We start from the raw sequence: 18,744 nt of genomic DNA, 5'->3' as shown, positions 1-18,744 counted from the left end.
TCTATTTTTTTTAGTCGTCTAGTCTTTCGTTTCGGTTATTAAGAGTCCATAAACAAAAAAAGTGAATAAAAATTCGAATTTTTTTTTTTTTTTTTGAAGTTTCTTCGAGTCTAAGTAAGGTTTCTCTAGAGTCCAAAAAAAAAAAAAAAAAAAAAAATCGCGGTACCGAATAAACTCCTTAAACTTGTACGTTTTCGCTTCTTCCAATTCTTCAACTTGGAGCTTGCTAGGATCGTATCACCTTTATCTCATATATTTTTCTTTGACATCCTAATAGGTATTCTTGCAATATAATTTCAATTATCTAATGAATTATCCTAATATACAAGTTGCGACATGTTTCTTTTTTTTTTTTTTTTTTACTTTTTTCCGCTAAACCATAAACCTAATTTCACTTAAATTGGGATAAGTAGTTTTAGAATATTATTTTTCTTATTGCAACTAGATAGAAAAGTAAAAACTGGGTAACATTTTTAATTATTGTTTGGTGAATTATGTATGTGTGTTGTACTACTTTCATTGTCTTGACAAAATCTAAAACTTATTTAAATAGGGATAAATAATTTTTAAAATATTTATACTGTTCGCATTACTAGAAACAACATTTAAGAAAATGGTAAACGATATTTTATAATGGGAAAATAATATTTTTTATTGTAAGTTATAGTACGATGAATTTTGTGTTTTTAACTATTTTAGTTGCCTCAACTAAAATAAACCCATTCAAATTTTGGAAAATAATTTTCGAAATACCCATGTTGTTACCACAACTAGATAAAATATTTTAAAAAATGATTAAATGACATTTCATACTGGAAAAGTAATAATTGTTTATTTATTTCATAGTGAAATAATTATTTTAAAATTTTAGGTTATTGTTCGGTGAATTATGTGCATTGAACGATATTAATTTCTCTGAATAACATAAAACCACAAATATATAAATTACATTTAAAATATCTATTTTGTTATTATCACTGGACAGATAATTTAAAAAATGGATAAACGAAAATTTACAATAAGTAATTGTTTAGTGAATTAGATGTGTTCTACGATTTTAGTTATTTTAACTAACCTAAACCCATTTAAATATTGATAAATTATTTATAAAATATCTATTTTGTTAATATTACTAACTACTAGATTTAAAAAAAATGGATAAACGGCAATTTAGAATGGAAATAAATTATAAAATAAACATGTCATCAATTCCTTTGCCATATATTACTTCATAGGATATGTTTTAATTGGAGTAAACGGATTTTTTGTACTCCTAATTATTTTTTGTGCACTATTAAAAGAAAATCTATATAATATATAAATGGAGAATACACAATTGAAGTTTTGACATCTTCAATTTTGATCCCAAATATTTTCATCTCTATTATTTGTGGACTTCTTTTCTTAATTAGTCCTTATTACATTTTATTTTATTTATTATATAACTTATTTCAAAAAAATGATTTCTTTATTAATTTTTTTCATTTCATTCAATATGAAAAAACGGATTGTAATGACGAGTTTATGGTAATAAAATAATCACATTATTTTAATTATGGAAATTTTGTAAATATCACACGACTTTACTAATAATATATTCCTTATAGTTAATCAATATTTTCCGTTTTTAATATGAAAAGGAAAGACAATGATTATGGAAAACTATTTTAATATGAACCCGATTAACAATATTTTAGTCCACTAATTCATCCCCATGCATCAATAAATAAAAATCACCAATTCAATATTATGGAAAATATATTAATAAAATATTGAATTGGAATGACGATGAAGATGGAAAACCAATAATGGATGTGATAAATGATTTCGGAATTGGGGCAAGTAATCAATAAATTTCTCAATTAGCTCCAATCTTATCTGGATTTTCTCAATAATTGTATCAATGTAGTACATTAAAGGTGTATTTCCTTAAATATATATATTATTTACCTTTTATTACATAAACCACAAGTATAAATACCTCACTCCAAATCCGTTCTTATTCATTCGTATTCTCCATCCAAATATTAAGAAGCACACGAAAACAAACAAGGGTATATACTCTAATGTCGTTTTCTCATTTATTTATTTATTTTCGCATTGTTTATATATTATTGTCTATACCCTAAAAATATTTTGATTTTTCTATGGTTTTCTATTTAAACTTTACAAATTTTCTTTACATTAGATGATTCTGTTAATATTTTGGGTTTTATTTTTTACCAGATGTTCGAATCATGTTGTTAGCGGAAAGATTTATGTGCCGAAATTTATGGAGGAATACCAGTTGTGGTATTACAAGGAGACATGAATAGTTCCGATTAACATATTAGGATTTGTATTAGCAATGTCATTAGGATATATTAGTATTAAAATTAGCATATTACAGTTATAAACTTATAATAAACATTAGCATATAATGATGAAAATTAAATTACCATCAACATATTAGCATTAGTATTAGTATTATGATTAGGATTATGAATAGTACTTAGATCATGATGAGGATCAAGAGTAGTATTAGAATTCGTATTAGGATTAAGATTAGTAGTAATAATATGATTAACATTAGGATTATAATTAGTATTAGTATCAGGATTACAGTTATATTAGAATTACGATTAGGATTACCATTGAGATTAGGATTAGGATTCTGATTAGGATCATAATTAGGATCAACATTAGGATTAGGATCAGGATCTTGATCATGATTAAGATTAAGATTATAATTAGGATTGTGATGGGAATAAGATTCGGATTATAATTTATAGTAGGATCACGATTAAGATTAACATTAACATTAACATATGAGTTTAGTATATCAAGATTAGTATTAGCATTGGCGTTAGCATATTAGTATTACCATTAGCATATATTAGTGTTAAAAATTAAGATTAAGATTATGATTATTATTTGTCTTTGTATTAGTATTAGAATTATGATGATGATTAAGATACAGATTGAGATTATAATTAGTATTAGGATTGGGATTAGCATTAACGTCACGATGAAGATTAAAATTAGCATTAGCATTAACATTAGGATTAAGATTAGTATTAATATTGTGATTAGGGTTATGATTAGGATTAAGATTAGCATTAAGATAGTATTCGGATTAGCATTATCATTAACATATCAACATTTCTGTTAGGATTATGATTAACAATATTAGTATTAACATTAGTATTAGTATTAGTATTAGTATTATGATTATTATTACTAGGATTTGGATTAGGATTATGATTAAGATTATTATTATGATTATGATTATGATTATGATTATGATTATGATTATGATTATGATTATGATTATGATTATGATTATGATTATGATTATGATTATGATTATGATTATGATTATGATTATGATTATGATTATGATTATGATTATGATTATGATTATGATTATGATTATGATTATGATTATGATTATGATTATGATTATGATTATGATTAGGATTAGGATTAGGATTAGGATTAGGATTATGATTAATATTAGAATTAGAATTAGCATTAACATTAGGATTACAATTAGAATTTGCATTAGCATTATGATTAAACATTATGATTATGTGTAGGATTAGGATTAGGATTATGATTAGTATTACCATTAGCATTAGGACTAGGATTAGTAGCATCAACATTAGGATTATATTTAGGATTAACATTAGTACTAGCAATAGTAGTAGAATTAGAATTACGATTAGCATTAGCATTAGTATATTAGGATTAACATTAGCATTAGCATTGGCGTATAAGTATTGGTTTAGTATTATGATTAGCATTAGCGTTATCATTAGCATATTAATTTGAATATTAGTATTGCAATTAGAATTATGATTATTATTAGTACTAACATTATAATTAGGATTAACATTAGCATAAGCAATAGTATTAAAATTAGTATTATCATTAGCATATTTGCATTTCTATAAGAATTAGAATTATGATTCGTATTATTATTAGGATTATGATTATAATTAGAATTGGTATTAGGATTAAGATCAATATTAGTATTAGGATTAGGATTATGGTTAGCATTAGCATTAGTGTAAGGAAATTAGTATTAGCGTAGCATTATGATTAGAATTAGCATTAGGATTAGTAATAGTAATAGTATTATTATTAGATTAGTATTAGTATTAGTATATTACTTTCAATATTAGCAATGATAATGGTAACGGTAATGGTAATGATTTGTATTAGTATTGGTATTGGTATCGGTATTTCTATTAGTATTGGGTATCGGTAATGGTAATGCTAATGGTCTTGGTCTTGGTCTTGGTATTGGTATTGTTGTTGGTATTAGTAATGGCAATGGTAATAGTAATGGAAATGGTAACGGTAAGGGTAACGATGTATTCACCTTTTGTATACGGAAATTAAACCTTCGATATTTAGTTTTTTTCACCTATGTTGTCTTAATTCGTTACTTACATGGAATAGATTTTATTACTTTGAATTGCACATCAACCATTGATTTTAATATTTCGAAAACTTTTTAAAATCAAATATTTATTTTAATGATGAATACCCCGTGCAACGCACGGGTGAAGTACTAGTTGTGCTAAATTGAGGTGTAAATCATTAAATTTGAGTTGAATTAGAATTTAAAGGAGTTGGGGGTCATTTTGGAATATATAAAAGGGTTTTCCTTATTTGTAAAAAGTTTGAATGATGTGGATTTATTCGGAAGACAAAACAATTGGATGTCCAGTTTTTAATTAAGTGTTCTTGCCATGTGCCTATTTGCCATTTACCCATAAATTAATACAGTTGTGACCATCAAAATCCTATTAATTTAGCGAAATATTAACTTATCAATAAATTAATAATTATTAATTTATACATTAATTAATAAGTTATTTATGAATTTTTTATTTATTATTTTCATCAAATACTTTTTTTTTTTAATTACGTATATATTATTTATTCTACCATTGCTTTAATGCTATAGAGCCCGTTTCTTGTACGAACACTCTTAAAGGAGCAATTGTATTGAACAATTTTCTATTGAGTTATGAGAAAACTATATCAGAAGTTCTAACGATGTTAAGAAAAATAAGGGACGAAATTGATGGTGATATGAACTTCAACAAGAAACAAGCAACAATTGAATCATATTTTATTCAGCCTTCATAGATCAATAAAATATGTAGTGTACTATATAATTTAATAATTACTTTTATGCATTATAAATTTATATATTTTATGTGACTTCTTAAAATTTTTGAATGAATATTATCTGTAACGAATTATTAATTTAGCACGTTGTCCCCGAGTCGTGACCGGATAAAAGATATTATTTAAGGGAGGTTCTTAATTTATCGAGGTAGTACTGACGAAATATCGATAAAAATGACTAAAAATATTGAATTTCTAAAACACGAGGGATCAAATGTACTTTTTATGACCATATGGGACTCAATGTAAAATCGATGCAAACTTGAAAGACAAACTTGTATTTTTCCCATTAACTAAAATTCAAGCTTAAAGAAAAAAGAGTATAATACGCCTTGCTCCATTGTTCGCAAGCACAAGAAATTTTGTGCAGAGAAAAAGAGTGTTCTTGTGAATGGTTCGGATCGATTTTTCCTTCCCTTTTTCATCTATATTACTTTCTGCCAAATTCTTCTCGAACTTCTGTATAATATAGTAGTTGTATTCATCTGAGTAATTTTTTGGATTAAATTAAATTTCTGGGGCTGTTTTTTTTTTTTTTTCGTTGAAATTTCTGGTGCAAAATTCTCAATTTAATTTGTTGAACGGTTGATTCCTCCCAGGATTTATTCAGGAAAGCAATTTTGCATCCAGGCCCCCCTCAGGATTTCGCTCTTCAGACTGTCCAACAAGCTATCAAACCTCAGGTTTTGTTTCATATATATATATATATATATATATATATATATATATATATATATATATATATATATATCTGTGTGAAATTAATTTGAAAAGTTGGGTTTGGTGTTGGGAAGTTATATACATTTCTATTTGGTGTATGTTTTAAGCTGTTGTGTGTTTTTTTCTTCTTGGTTTTGGTTCAATTAGGGTTTATTAATTAGGGTATTCAACATTGTCGTCTTTGCAGAAGCAAGTGAAACTTGTTCAAGATGAAAATCAGTTGTTGGAAAATATTCTGCGGACTTTGCTTCAGGAGCTCGTGGTAATGCTGCTATCTCGATTTCTTTATTATATACTTCGAGTTTTCTACACATTCTCAACTGGTATTGTTGTTTACCATTTGGAAAATTTTGTGAATCACATTACATAGTTACAAAATTTGAAAACCTCGAGTTTTCGACATATTTCGTTGTTAATTTCTTCGAGCTCGACTTTGAAATGCTAATTGCAAGCATGTGTGAATTTGTTGGAGTCTCTTGTTAGTGCTGAATGATTTTAACTGACATGACTCATGAGGCCCGTGCTTTAGTTTCCTCAGGTGAGCTTTCTTTTCGGTTACTCACTATCTAGGAAAATTGCTTGTAGTTGAGACATCGGTATATTAGTTCTTTTTTCTTTCCTTAGTAGGTGAATGTATAAACCGATGTATCATCTTGTTTCAGTCAGCTGCTGTTCAGTCGGGCGAGGAAATTATGCAATATGGTCAACCGATAGATGATGGAGATATTTGTCGTGGTCAAATCCCCCGTCTTCTTGGTGAGTGCAGATCTAAGCGATGCACCTGTATTTTCGCTTTATTTTTCTTCTGGGGTGGTACAGTAGCTATTATGGGATGGTTATAAACTTACAATCTTACATAACCAATTCCTTCGAAGACGATGTAGTAAAATTTGCTGCAATTGGGTCAAACTATCTTCATTTAAAATACAAGACGACTAATGGTGGTAGTAGACGAAATTGCCTCCTGTTGAAGCAAAACAGCTAAAAATAAAGATCATCTGTTTCGTAAAAACGTGCCATCCAAAGCTCAAAAGAGTTTATGTTCATAATGCAAATACTGGATAACAATTATGTTAATGTTAGCTGTATGACTACACTCTACTTATTGACTAATATCTCTCTTATGTTGATGTTTTATTTTCCAGACATTGTTTTGTACCTATGTGAGAAAGAACACATTGAAGGTGGCATGATTTTTCAGCTTTTGGAAGATTTGAACGAAATGTCGACAATGAGAAACTGTAAAGATGTTTTCGGGTATATAGAGAGTAAACAAGACATTCTTGGCAAGGTAGGTGGCATTATTTTATATGCTTCTGTGTTTCGTTTCATGTATCTATCTATATTGCATTTTTACACGCGTTTGTATCTTTTGTTGGACACATATTTTACTGTTCTTAGAAGACAAATTTAAGTTGTTATTTTTTTTTCTTCACGTTTTACATAGCCAGAGCTTTTTGCCAGAGGGAAGCTTGTGATGCTGAGGACATGTAATCAACTTCTTCGTCGTCTATCAAAGGTTTGATACTAGAATGCTTTTTTTTTCTCAAGTATCGTGTATTTTCTTTAGCCTCTCTATTGTTTTGATTTTTGTAATTGGATTCTTGTTTATCTTTATTTGCCCGTCTTCTCCCTCATAACTTTGAACGATCTAGATAATTATTTCTTTGAACTTTCTTTCTTGGATTTGTTTTCCCTTCTCATATTTTCTTAAAGAACACTATCTTCTATCTTCATATTTTTCCCCTATTGACATTGCCTTTTGTCAGTTGAGAGACTTGGTATAGCATCTAGTTGTTCTGCTGTAATTTACACTTTATTTGAAACCAATTAAAGTTGGAGCTGGATTTGAATTTGACATGAAGTGGGATTGGAATTGGAATTTGGTTTTCATATCAAGAATCTAGGCATGTTAAGGAATTGAATTGGTACTTAATTTTTTTTTTTCGTTCAAATGCTTTTTGAATAATTCCAGACTGCTCCTTATCTCATGAAATCCCATCGATTTCTGTAGTATTTTGAACTAACAAATATCCAAGCAAGTCACATCAGATCCAAATCCATATATATTGTATTCACTACGCACACATAAAATACGACTTGCACAGTTGAACTCATCGTTTATTTGTCATTCAATAGAATGACTTTCGACAACAATGATATTGTCACCATAATCTTATCGTATGCATATGATTTGGTATTGCAGGCAAATGATGTTGTGTTCTGCGGTCGGATTATAATGTTTCTTGCTCATTTTTTCCCGTTATCAGAACGTTCTGGTAATTACAGTCTGTTGATAAAGATTGATTCCGTTGGTTCTCTTCTATTGTTAACTGCATTTACTATGTGTTATGTACCATTCCGACAGCTGTGAATATCAAAGGAGTTTTCAATACGTCAAATGAGACAAAATACGAGAAAGAAGCCCCAGATGGTGATTCTGCTAAATCTGATTATCAATCTCTCATTCTGTTCTCGTACTATTTTCAAGCTCTGTATAATTGACTTGTTTGCTTTCAGGTAGTTCTATTGATTTCAACTTTTACAAAACCATTTGGAGTTTACAGGTCAGTAGAAGGGAAGTAACCTTGTTTGTGTCAGCAATTCCTCTTATACTTCAACTCATCTTGCAAAAAGTCGTAGCTTTATCAGTATATTTTTCGTTCTCTAACCAACCTCGGAATAAATATTAGTTTTTATGATATTCTTTGGTATGAAGAAGAGATGCTTTTCCAAAAGCAGATAAAAAATGCTTAACCTTTTGCTAATCAATTAACATTTACGCAAATGCTTGTTGTTATCCTAATTCCTGTGAACAGTTTCCGAGCTCAATGGTTTTATCCTTTTCTTTTTCGAACTGATAATGGCCTTTTATATCTTGAATCCACTTGTGGAAACCTGTAAAACAAAATACGATAAGAGGGTGGAATACTTATAAGTAAAGAAGAAACGAAAAACAAGAAGCAGAACACCAACAATTATTGGTTAAATAACTTTTTTCTCTGTGGAGGTCAGGACCTTCACTTAGTTATTGATCGATTGAAATTGGGTGTATTTGATGATGATTTCGGTTTACCTTGTATCTTCATTCATCAGAGATGTCTCGGTTGATATCTCACATTTGAGTTTTATCTGATGTTCAGGAATTCTTTTCGAATCCTGGTTCTCTTACTCCCGCTCTTACAAAGTGGCAAAAATTTAGTTCCAGTTTGACGGTAAATTTTCTGTTCCGGATTTTTTTGTGTGGATATCTTGTATCATATGGAATTCAGAAATACTCATTATCGTTGTCTCTAAAATTGGAAATTTAGGTTGTGCTGAATACATTTGAGGCTCAGCCTTTGAGTGATGAAGAGGGCAGTGCTATTAATCTTGAGGACGAGGGATCAAACTTCAGTATAAAGTATCTCACTAGCAGTAATCTAATGGGTCTGGAGGTAGGAACCGTTACAAGTTTTAGTAAGTTCTTTCAGTTTAGAACCTCATTTCAAACCAAATTGTTTGATTTCAATCTTCGTTTCTCACAGCTAAAGGATCCCAGTTTTCGACGACATGTTCTGGTTCAGTGCCTTATTTTGTTTGATTATCTGAAGGTATTTCTGTTTCTCCCTTTTGTTATTAGGTCTTATGCATTGCTACTCTCAGGCCTTTTGAACTACTTAAAATTGCGAAAGCTGTTATTGGATGCAATGCAATAAGAATGATATGCATGTTTAGTGCAATATTGCTAATTTAGCTTGTTAATTCCCATACGCATGTTTTCAGCTAAGTCATAAAGGTTTTTTTTTTGCCTCTTATATTTCTGAACTAATTGACGAGAAACTTACTCCCTGTAGGCCCCTGGAAAAAATGACAAGGACATGCCATCGGATACATTGGTTAGTTTTGTATTTCGAGTATTGTTATCGTTAGAGCTTTTTCTCATTCTCCCCCGTTTTTTTCTCTTACTTAATTGACATGAAATTCGGAATAACTTTTTTACTATATGTTTATCTAGAAGGAAGAGATAAAAACTTGTGAAGAACGGGCCAAGAAGCTTCTAGAAATGATGCCTCCTAAAGGAAAAGAATTTCTACGTAGCATTGAGCATATTTTGGAGCGTGAAAGGAATTGGGTACGCATTAAAAGTTTGCTTCTATCTTTGTGCGAATGCAATTTGAACTTGTGCACAGACATTCTATCTTATTTATATCAGACGAATATTGCGTCTTCTTTTGTAATTGTACAGAGCTTTTTTTTTTCCCCTTTCTCAGGTTTGGTGGAAGCGCGATGGTTGCCCTCCATTTGAAAAGCAACCGATAGAAAAAAAACTAGCACAAGAAACTGGCAGAAAACGGTAAACAAATTAGCGTGTTATAAGCTAAACCATGTATATGCATTATCATATTTTAGAAATGACAGACATTTATTCGAACTTCTATTTTATCAATGCCTTATAAGGTTAGAGTGAGGTTATGGGTATAGATGAGTCGAGTTTTAGCTGAGCTCTACTCGAGCTCGCTCGAGCTCAAGTAAATTTCTGTGAGCTCGAGCTCCAGCCTAAATTCTTTGGGCTCAAGTTCATCACCAAGGCTCATGAGCTTTTGAACACCTAAGCAAGTTTGGTTTTTGAATTGAAGTATTATTGTAGTAAGTATTTGTAGTTCTAATTATTATTATTATTATTATTTATAGTATACTTAGTTTTTAAATACCTAAACAAGTTTAAATTTTGAATGGAAATATTATTATTATTAAAGTTTTTATTATATATTTTTATTAAGAAAAATTTAGAAAAAACTGACGAGAAATAGTAATTTTGCATTCATACGAGCTACAGAAGAGATTTTGTTACCATGTGTACTGAATATGATCAGGGGTGCTGAGATTGTTGAATATGTTTTCCTATAAGAGTTATCTGATTGAAGAAATAATTATATTTCCGAGTTTGTGCATTAAAAAAGCATCACGGGCCTGTTAGCAATCAAATTTGAGCCGCTAAACTGATTTTTCAGCATCTTATGTATATGAATGGTCTTGGAGATGCATTTACATTTTCAGTTTCCTGAAGATCTTTTTCTTTCTTCCAATGTTGATTTTGTTTTGCATGAACTTGTAGTCGGCCTCGGTGGAGAATGGGAAATAAAGAACTGTCTCAGCTATGGAAATGGGCGGATCAGAATCCGGTTCGTTTTCAGACCCTCTTTGCTTTTGCAATTTCTTGAAAATTTGAAAATGCGTAGAACACTTATACCAATCACATGAGAAAAACACAACTGGCACCGGTCTTTAAGGTTATCTAATATCTTAATATAGCCACTCTAATGCTATCTGTTACCTATGGTGAAACGCGTTTCCTCAGTAGATAACTGTAAATTATATTTCAAGAAATTTGATCACTGTCTAGTGATTCCTTTTATATTTGAACTTCATTGGGGACTATTTATATGCTCACTTTTTACTGTTATTATTCGTTGGTTTGTTTCTTCAGAATGCGTTAACGAATCCTGAGCGTGTCGGTACTCCTGCAATTATGGATTACTGGAAACCATTGGCTGAAGATGTGAGCTTCCGTTGCCTTGTTTTTCTAATTTCAACTAATCTGTGTTTAACTATGGCCAGTAAAAAAATGTAATTGCAAATAATAAGCTGCGAGTAGCTATCTGATGCAGACAATTTTCCATTTGTAACAATAGATGGATGAATCGGCGGGAATAGAAGAGGAATATCATCACAAAAACAATCGAGTACGTATTACTTTACCTTCCACTTTGATTCTCTATGAGTTTTAGTGTTTGTTTTTTTTCATATTGACTAGCATGGTCTTCTTTGTGAATGCTCGTTTTCCGCTGACAAAAATATTGTTGTGATGGCTCTCCATATGCAGCCTTAATTTTTGTCATGACTGTTGCAAATGCTTGTACAGGTATATTGCTGGAAAGGTTTAAGGTTTTCAGCTCGTCAAGATTTAGAGGGATTTTCTAGAGTATGTAAATTTTTATGGCTACGATACGAGTACGCAAGCTGTACAAGAATAGCATTTTAAAAATTACTACATAATTTTTTTTGTTGCAGTTCACTGAACATGGCATCGAAGGTGTTGTTCCTTTGGAGATTTTGCCGGCTGAGGTGCGCTCCAAAAAATATCAAGCCAAACAAGCTGATCGTTCCAAGCGTGCCAAGAAGGATGACTCAAGAGGTTCTCTGCAGCAAGTGGAAGAATCTCAGGTATTTCAAATACTTTCAACTTCAATATTCTCTCTCAAATGATTTCCTCGTTTTTTGGAGAAGAACAATTTATACGAAAAAAATATCTGCACAAGTTTTCACATGCCAAGTTGTGTACTGTATAATTTCAGCGACTGCATCATATAATAATGCATGTGGGCTAGTCGATTGAAATGTATGTAGTGATATATAATATATATCTAGGTAGTATCTCAGGAACTCTCGATTTACTTTACGAGCATGCCCCACGCGTTTCTGTTTTACTCACTTACTACTCTTTATTACTTCTTGCCCATGTTCTAAGATTGTCAAAGAGTAATTCTTTACATGAAATACACACACCAATTTTGTGAACAAATAATCGTTAGTTGCCAATCGAAAAATCAAATATTAATAATGACTTAAGAAAAGTTTTGAATACAATTCTCCCTTTTAACGGGGGACTCTGTTTTATGACAACAGAGTGTAACACCACCGGCAAACGAGATTGACATGGATGGAAGTAGAAACGAGAATGAAGGCTCAGGAGCTGGTGGTGAAAGTGATGGTATGATAGCATTATCTGTGGATGTATCCCAAGGTGACACGTCTGCCACTCCAGACGAACATCAAAAGCAGAGCTCTGACGGTGATGCTGATGGTGATGGTTTAGAAGCAGGTCAAATCGAAGCAGAGGTGGGAATGAATAATACGATTGCTGACGGAGAGATGGATGCTGAGGCCGATTTAGATGTTGTCGCTTGAAGAATACGATTGTTTCGTTTTTGTACACTAATTACAAGCTACAACAAAAGCTAAATGCAATTGGATATTAGTTCATCTGGAATTTGGGACCGGGCATTTTCTTCACTTTTTGGCGTTATTAAATTGTTTGTAGATTTTTCTCCCGCCCTGAGGTGGTCTGATCATTTTTCAGTAAGATTTCCGTAGATGTCTTATTTTCGTAGATATCTGTTAGTTGAAATTTGACAAGAATTTTGGGGGTTGTCTGCTGAGTTTTAGTTTGATTTCTTGCAGCACGTATCAACCAATTTGTGAGAACTAGCGAACATAGTCACAAATTTCAACTCACATCTACCGAATCCGAAGTTATATTTCAACCCACGACTGACAAAAAATTGTGCAGATATAACAAGAAAGCAATATTTTAGGTTTATATTCAACACATATAACTGTACATTTCGGACTGGATCAACCAAATAAAGAGAGAACAAAAACGAAGCTGGGTTGCTTAGTATTTTCAAATTTGAGTTCAAGTTGCTTCGACCGAAGAGCATATTGGACGCGTCTCAAAACCCTTTGCTCAAGTTACCCAAATCTTCGTTTCACTAATGATTCTTGTAAAAACGGACGGACAAATTGTCACACTTCCGAAATTTGATTTATAAAGAAGCATTATCACAGAAATTGTAAAATTTACCATGGAGGTAATCTGCAATCGGAGTTCACAATCACAAAATAAAATAGCAACCATCACAACTACTTAAAAATTGTTTGCTCTGACAAATTCCCTCAACTAATCAAACTGCGTATTCAACTTCCCCACGAAACTGTTTTACCACCAACCATCTCCAACGCTATTAATGCAGCGACGTTCGCAATAGCTCTTTCAGGATTTCTGCAACCAATGTATACACGAGTGAAAAAAAAAGGCAAAATTGTGTAAGGAGAAACCCTAATTTGCATTTTATTCTTTGAGCACACGGTAAATTTAGCTAACCTGCATGGGAAGATACAGTTTAAATTCTGGAGGGAGTTCCTCGTCAGAGTAAAGGCGATCAGAGAAATATATCCTTCTGAGGCGGCAATTTGCATGAACCTGAACTCTCAGAGTCTCAACATAGTTGGTTCCATATGCACGTCGAGTGAGATCGGCAAGGTTGAGCTGGATTTGATTCCATCCCTCGTCCAATTTCAACGGCATGGTGCAAATAAAAGGTTTAACTCTCGTCACAGCCTAAAACAGAGAGGTGAGTTTTAATACACTGCAAATTAATGATAAATATAATAATACGAATTATATCTATTTCTATATCTTCCTCTAAAGTCACATATGTGGTTCTGTTTCTTGTCTAATAATACGAATACTGCAGTTATCATTTGTTCACTAATAAAGAAAGTATATTTCGCTCCGATTGAACGAGAAAAACATACAATTTAATAAGAAGGCAACGGAGGTTATAAATATGGATGCATGGGTTGTAATAAAAATAAATCATATATCAAGTTAGAACTAGTAAAATCACTTATTGGCAAACTTACAGACTTGAAAATTAGAAGCTCGGAATCTTCGGCGGACATTTTTATCATCCAACACCTGAATTTCAAATGTGAAGAACTTCTTCATGTTTTTCACAATCATAACTAAGAACGGTAGCTTGATGCCAAGCGTTGCAGTTGGATCAGCTGGGCAGGTAATATATGTCGACTGGACGTTGGACCCAACTACTTCGAGCACATTAGATTGTATGTCGTCATCTTGCAACCGCTTGACTTGGCCGTTGACAACTGCAAGATTATTTCCCGAGAAAACCATAAGATTGCAAGAAAACGACAAGCAAGAGAGTGCATATATTGACAAATATGTACCTGCTTGACTGCATAAACAGAAAAAAAAAAAAAAAAAAAAAAAAAAAACTATATATACTCGTTTCTTGTTTTCTAGAACCAATTCTAAGGAAAACGGACGATTTTTGCTCCCGATTAATATAAATAACCTAATCAATCTTGAGCTTGTATCAACTCAATCAATCTCTTCTTTTTTTTTTTTCTTTAAAAAACTCTAATCTTGTTACAAATACGAAAGTAAGTAAAGGGCGAGATTTGAATCCCGACGTTGGCTGTCATAATCAATCGGAAGTTCACGAGAAGTCAAAGCCAAAAAGTACGAAAATTTTAGCATGTGCAAAAAGCCCAGCAAAAGAAAGACAGAATGATTGTAAGAGTACATGCTTGTATCATCTACTAATCGGACAATTTGAAAAGAAATATTCGTCACGAAGAAGAAGTACCCACCTTCTTTATCCCAAATCTGCAAAGGCTTACTCCTGAAGAAAGAAAATAATCCGAGAAAAATAATCAAAAATTAAAAGGCTAAAAAGAAAAACCAAAATTTAAGCTCCAATCACAAATCAATTAAAGAGGAAAATGTGCAATAAATCTCCAGAAAAAAAAGGGGGGAAATCATATTACCCAAGGCTGTACAGAATTGAAAGAAACCCAGATTGAAATGTGTTCTTAAACATCACTTCCGCTGCTTCAGAGTATAACTGCACCAAAAAAAAAAAAAAAAAAATTTGAGGCAGATATTCCGATTAAAACGACACAATTAACAACCCTAAATCCCTAATTTGACAATCAAATAGTAATCGGTCTTCAGTTTCTATGTTCCGATCACAATTGGTTGACGTTATAGCTTTACTCTTTCTCCGATTAATTGGGGAAAACGAAACCCTAGCATCTCTCAAAGAATTGTATCAGGCGCACACACATCTATACATACACATTACATACAAAGAGGGGTGGGTGGATGGGGATACCTGAGAATCTATGCCTGAGAGAGAAACTGGAAGAACGAACAGATGAAACGATTTTTTATCATTATAAGAACAATTCAATTTTTCGTAATTAATTATTTGTAATTGCGGCGGTGCCCCTTAATTAACTATGCTTAGTGTCACACATGTTTCTTTATTCAATAATCAGTCGTCCACTAAATCAGTCGGCCTTCCTTTTGATCCTCTTCGCATTAAGGCACAAACACAAGTTTTTTAAGCAAATATAAAGACGCACAAGAGTATGCAGCGGAAACAACACACAAGTACGTTTACGGGCAATGCCTTTATATTGATTTTTCAACAAAGAACACAAAGAAGAATAAGGTGCACACACAAAATACTCACTCAAAATACCAACATTGCAATCTGAACTCTCTAATACTAGATGAGAAGGATTTATGCACTCATAGCCATATATAAATACAAGAGAATACAGTTTACACATTTAAATTACCTAGGGACACTTGGAAGCAAACAAACCTTACACTTGGCTAACTATTACAAGTAAAAAGGGGTAGGATACACGGACTCGGCAAACACTAGGAGAATCCACGTATCGGACACCGGACTCGCCAGGACACGGCTCGGACACCGTGTCGGGCCGTATCCGAATTCCCATAATGATTGGAAATTGTAACAATTACATTTTCGGAATCATTATAACGTCCTCGTCATTACGAGTGTCAATTCTCGATTTCCAATTTCTAAAAGTGGAAACCCTAATTCAGTGGACTTTCTAAAATTGGAAACTTCCCAATTTGGAAAGTTCACTAAGATGTTCGCCTATTCTTTTCCTTTTTTTATTCTCATTCATAATTCCAAATTACGAATGTTGAACTCAATCATATTGACTTCCAATCATGCAAAGATTAAACATTTTTATTTTTGACCGTTTATTCAAAGATCTCGAGTGCACGAACAGTGTGACCCTCGATGGTTCAGGTGTAAGCTAGCCGTGGGTCCACAACACTTTGAGGTCTAAACTCGTCCCTTAGAGTTACGATTAAGATGAAGCTCGTTTCAACTTAATCACCCAACGAATCAAGATTGGCGTCTAGCAACTACGCGTCATGATTCCTAGATAATGAAGTGCCTGCAAGAACCTTTTGATATAGTTAACGTACAGTACGATCCCTTCGATTCATAAGTCCCGATTGAACTAGAGGCATTGGTTCATCGAGACCTCCTTAGTAGTTCAATAATTGTGCAATCGTTCTAAGTGTTGTAATCGGTACGTGCATGACTTAGATAATCGAATTCTCTAATCACCACTTAGTCAGCTCTGGCCAGAGACTTAGAGATTACAAACTATGAGAACACATAGGACATCCAAGACTATTCTAGCGACCGAATCCCCGACTACAATGCACCGATCTCCCACTAGATTTTGGACTGCACGAACACTGGCCCTTGGGGCGGTCCTCGGTGGAACTCAGGGACAGGTCACGATACAGCTGGTTCTCTAGTGAAGTCACGGTGATGTCTAGGTCATAAGGACTAATGGTGTACAACTATACCATAGATATCTCTACTCGATTATTGAGAACCACTTAGAGATTTCTAGGGTTAGGGAGTTCAGTGAACTCGTCAACTTATGAGCACCCACTTATGCATGCCGATATCACAATACCGTTTACTGATGAGATGCAGTACACATACACTAAGTGCTAGTCTCTTAATGGGAAAGACCGATATCCTCATTGGTGGCGTAACCCTTCGACTAGGAACACGTTTAACAGTTATAATACTAAAGTAAATATCTCACGATCCTAAAAGATCAATACCATTACTTGTAATAACTGTAAGGACTATATCTATGTTTGAAACAAGGGACAAAGATATAGAATGTCAAGGTGTTTTATCATTAATACGAAAAAATATTATTTATTACAAGAATAAATGGAAAGACTACAGCCACAAGTTGGCTTGTTGGTCACCTACTCAAACAAATACAAATGAAGTGCCTGCAAGAACCGTTTGATATAGTTAACGTACAGTACGATCTCATTCGATTCATATGTCCCGATTGAACTAGATGCATTGGTTGATCGAAACCTTCTTAGTAGTTCAATAACCGTCCGATCGTTCTAAGTGTTGTAATCGGTACGTTCATGACTTAGAGAATCGAATTCCCTAATCATCACTTAGTCAGCTGCTCTGGACAGAGACTTAAATATTACAAACTATGAGAACATACAGGACATCCAAGACTGTTCTAGCGATCGAATCCCATACTACAATGCACATACCTCACACTAGATTTCGGACTGCAGGAACACTGGCCCTTGGGGCGGTCGTCGGTGGAACTCAGGGACAAGTCACGATACAGCTGGTCCTCTAGTGAAGTCACGGTGATGTGTAGGTCTTAAGGACTAATGGTGTACAACTATACCATAGAGATCTCTACTCGATTATTGAGAACCACTTAGAGATTTCTAGGATGAGGGAGTTCAGTGAACTCGTCAACTTACGAGCACCCACTTATGCATGCCTATATCACACTACCGTTTACTGATGAGACACAGTACACATACACTAAGTGCTAGTCACTTAATGGGAAATGCCGATATCCTCATTGGTGGCATAACCCTTCGACTAGGAACACGGTTTAACAGTTATAATACTTAAGTAAATATCTCACGATCCTAAAAGATCAGTTACAAGTTATTGTAATAACTGTAAGGACTATATCTATGTTTGAACAAGGGACAACGATATAGAATGCCAAGGTGTTTTATCATTAATACGAAAAAATGATTATCTATTATAAGAATAAATGGAAAGACCACAGCCACAAATTGGCTTGTAGGTCACCTACTCTAACAATACTATGGTGTACTATGGTTTACTATAGTATACTATGGTATACTATTCTGAACCATATCATCGAACAACTCTCAGTCGCCCCCAAACCCTAACATCCAACATCTTCCAGCCGTCGTCAAACCATAGCTGCCAACAAATTTCAGCCGTCGCCAAACACTAGCAACCAACAACACTCTAGCCGCCGCCAAACCATATCCACTAAAACCTAGCCGTTCACCAACCTTAGCTGCCGTCGTCGCCTTCCACCATA

The 18,744-nt window shown here is 32.9% G+C and overlaps 2 protein-coding genes across 3 annotated transcripts; one reads left to right on the top strand and one right to left on the bottom strand.

The window, feature by feature from the left end:
• Positions 1 to 5,448: 5,448 nt before the first annotated feature.
• On the top strand, positions 5,449 to 13,138 carry THO1 (nuclear matrix protein-like protein). The gene is made up of 21 exons (XM_012994508.2): positions 5,449 to 5,578; positions 5,784 to 5,867; positions 6,092 to 6,166; positions 6,567 to 6,660; positions 7,050 to 7,195; positions 7,352 to 7,423; positions 8,111 to 8,183; positions 8,273 to 8,338; positions 8,425 to 8,471; positions 9,048 to 9,119; positions 9,216 to 9,341; positions 9,432 to 9,497; positions 9,741 to 9,782; positions 9,902 to 10,018; positions 10,158 to 10,240; positions 11,003 to 11,069; positions 11,375 to 11,446; positions 11,580 to 11,630; positions 11,810 to 11,869; positions 11,959 to 12,111; positions 12,574 to 13,138. Exons 1-21 carry the CDS (start codon positions 5,576 to 5,578, stop codon positions 12,853 to 12,855), a joined length of 1,851 nt encoding a protein of 616 aa, XP_012849962.1. The 5' UTR covers positions 5,449 to 5,575; the 3' UTR covers positions 12,856 to 13,138.
• A 311-nt stretch (positions 13,139 to 13,449) lies between these two features.
• Positions 13,450 to 15,791, bottom strand: BUG22 (cilia/flagella-associated protein). 2 transcript variants are annotated; one of them, XM_012994509.2, is made up of 6 exons: positions 15,651 to 15,791; positions 15,304 to 15,380; positions 15,127 to 15,158; positions 14,378 to 14,619; positions 13,832 to 14,068; positions 13,450 to 13,729 (listed from the first exon to the last, which is right to left on the bottom strand). In XM_012994509.2, exons 2-6 carry the CDS (start codon positions 15,354 to 15,356, stop codon positions 13,721 to 13,723), a joined length of 573 nt encoding a protein of 190 aa, XP_012849963.1. In that variant the 5' UTR covers positions 15,357 to 15,380; positions 15,651 to 15,791; the 3' UTR covers positions 13,450 to 13,720. The 2 variants fall into 2 exon arrangements, with proteins under 2 accessions (XP_012849963.1, XP_088667736.1); XM_088811610.1 differs by lacking the exon at positions 13,450 to 13,729 and having other exon boundaries at positions 13,823 to 14,068.
• Between the last annotated feature and the right edge of the window lie 2,953 nt (positions 15,792 to 18,744).

Source organism: Erythranthe guttata, chromosome 2 (assembly GCF_056151865.1).
Source record: "Erythranthe guttata isolate IM_541 chromosome 2, IM_541, whole genome shotgun sequence".
In the NCBI taxonomy this organism is placed as follows: domain Eukaryota; kingdom Viridiplantae; phylum Streptophyta; class Magnoliopsida; order Lamiales; family Phrymaceae; genus Erythranthe; species Erythranthe guttata.
The sequence above is the reverse complement of the archived record's forward strand: the minus strand, read 5'-3'. Positions and strand labels throughout refer to the sequence as shown.

What these genes read in the sequence shown, in the direction of transcription:
- BUG22 (XM_012994509.2), bottom strand. Translation starts at nt 15,356, where the DNA reads ATGTTTAAGAACACATTTCAATCTGGGTTTCTTTCAATTCTGTACAGC. An exon ending in TCAATTCTGTACAGCCTTGG is followed by an intron (nt 15,159 to 15,303) that starts GTAATATGATTT and finishes TTCTTTCTTCAG; the next exon opens with GAGTAAGCCTTTGCAGATTT. An exon ending in TCCGAGCTTCTAATTTTCAA is followed by an intron (nt 14,069 to 14,377) that starts GTCTGTAAGTTT and finishes TCTCTGTTTTAG; the next exon opens with GCTGTGACGAGAGTTAAACC.
- THO1 (XM_012994508.2), top strand. An exon ending in AATGGGCGGATCAGAATCCG is followed by an intron (nt 11,070 to 11,374) that starts GTTCGTTTTCAG and finishes TTGTTTCTTCAG; the next exon opens with AATGCGTTAACGAATCCTGA. An exon ending in ATTTAGAGGGATTTTCTAGA is followed by an intron (nt 11,870 to 11,958) that starts GTATGTAAATTT and finishes TTTTTGTTGCAG; the next exon opens with TTCACTGAACATGGCATCGA.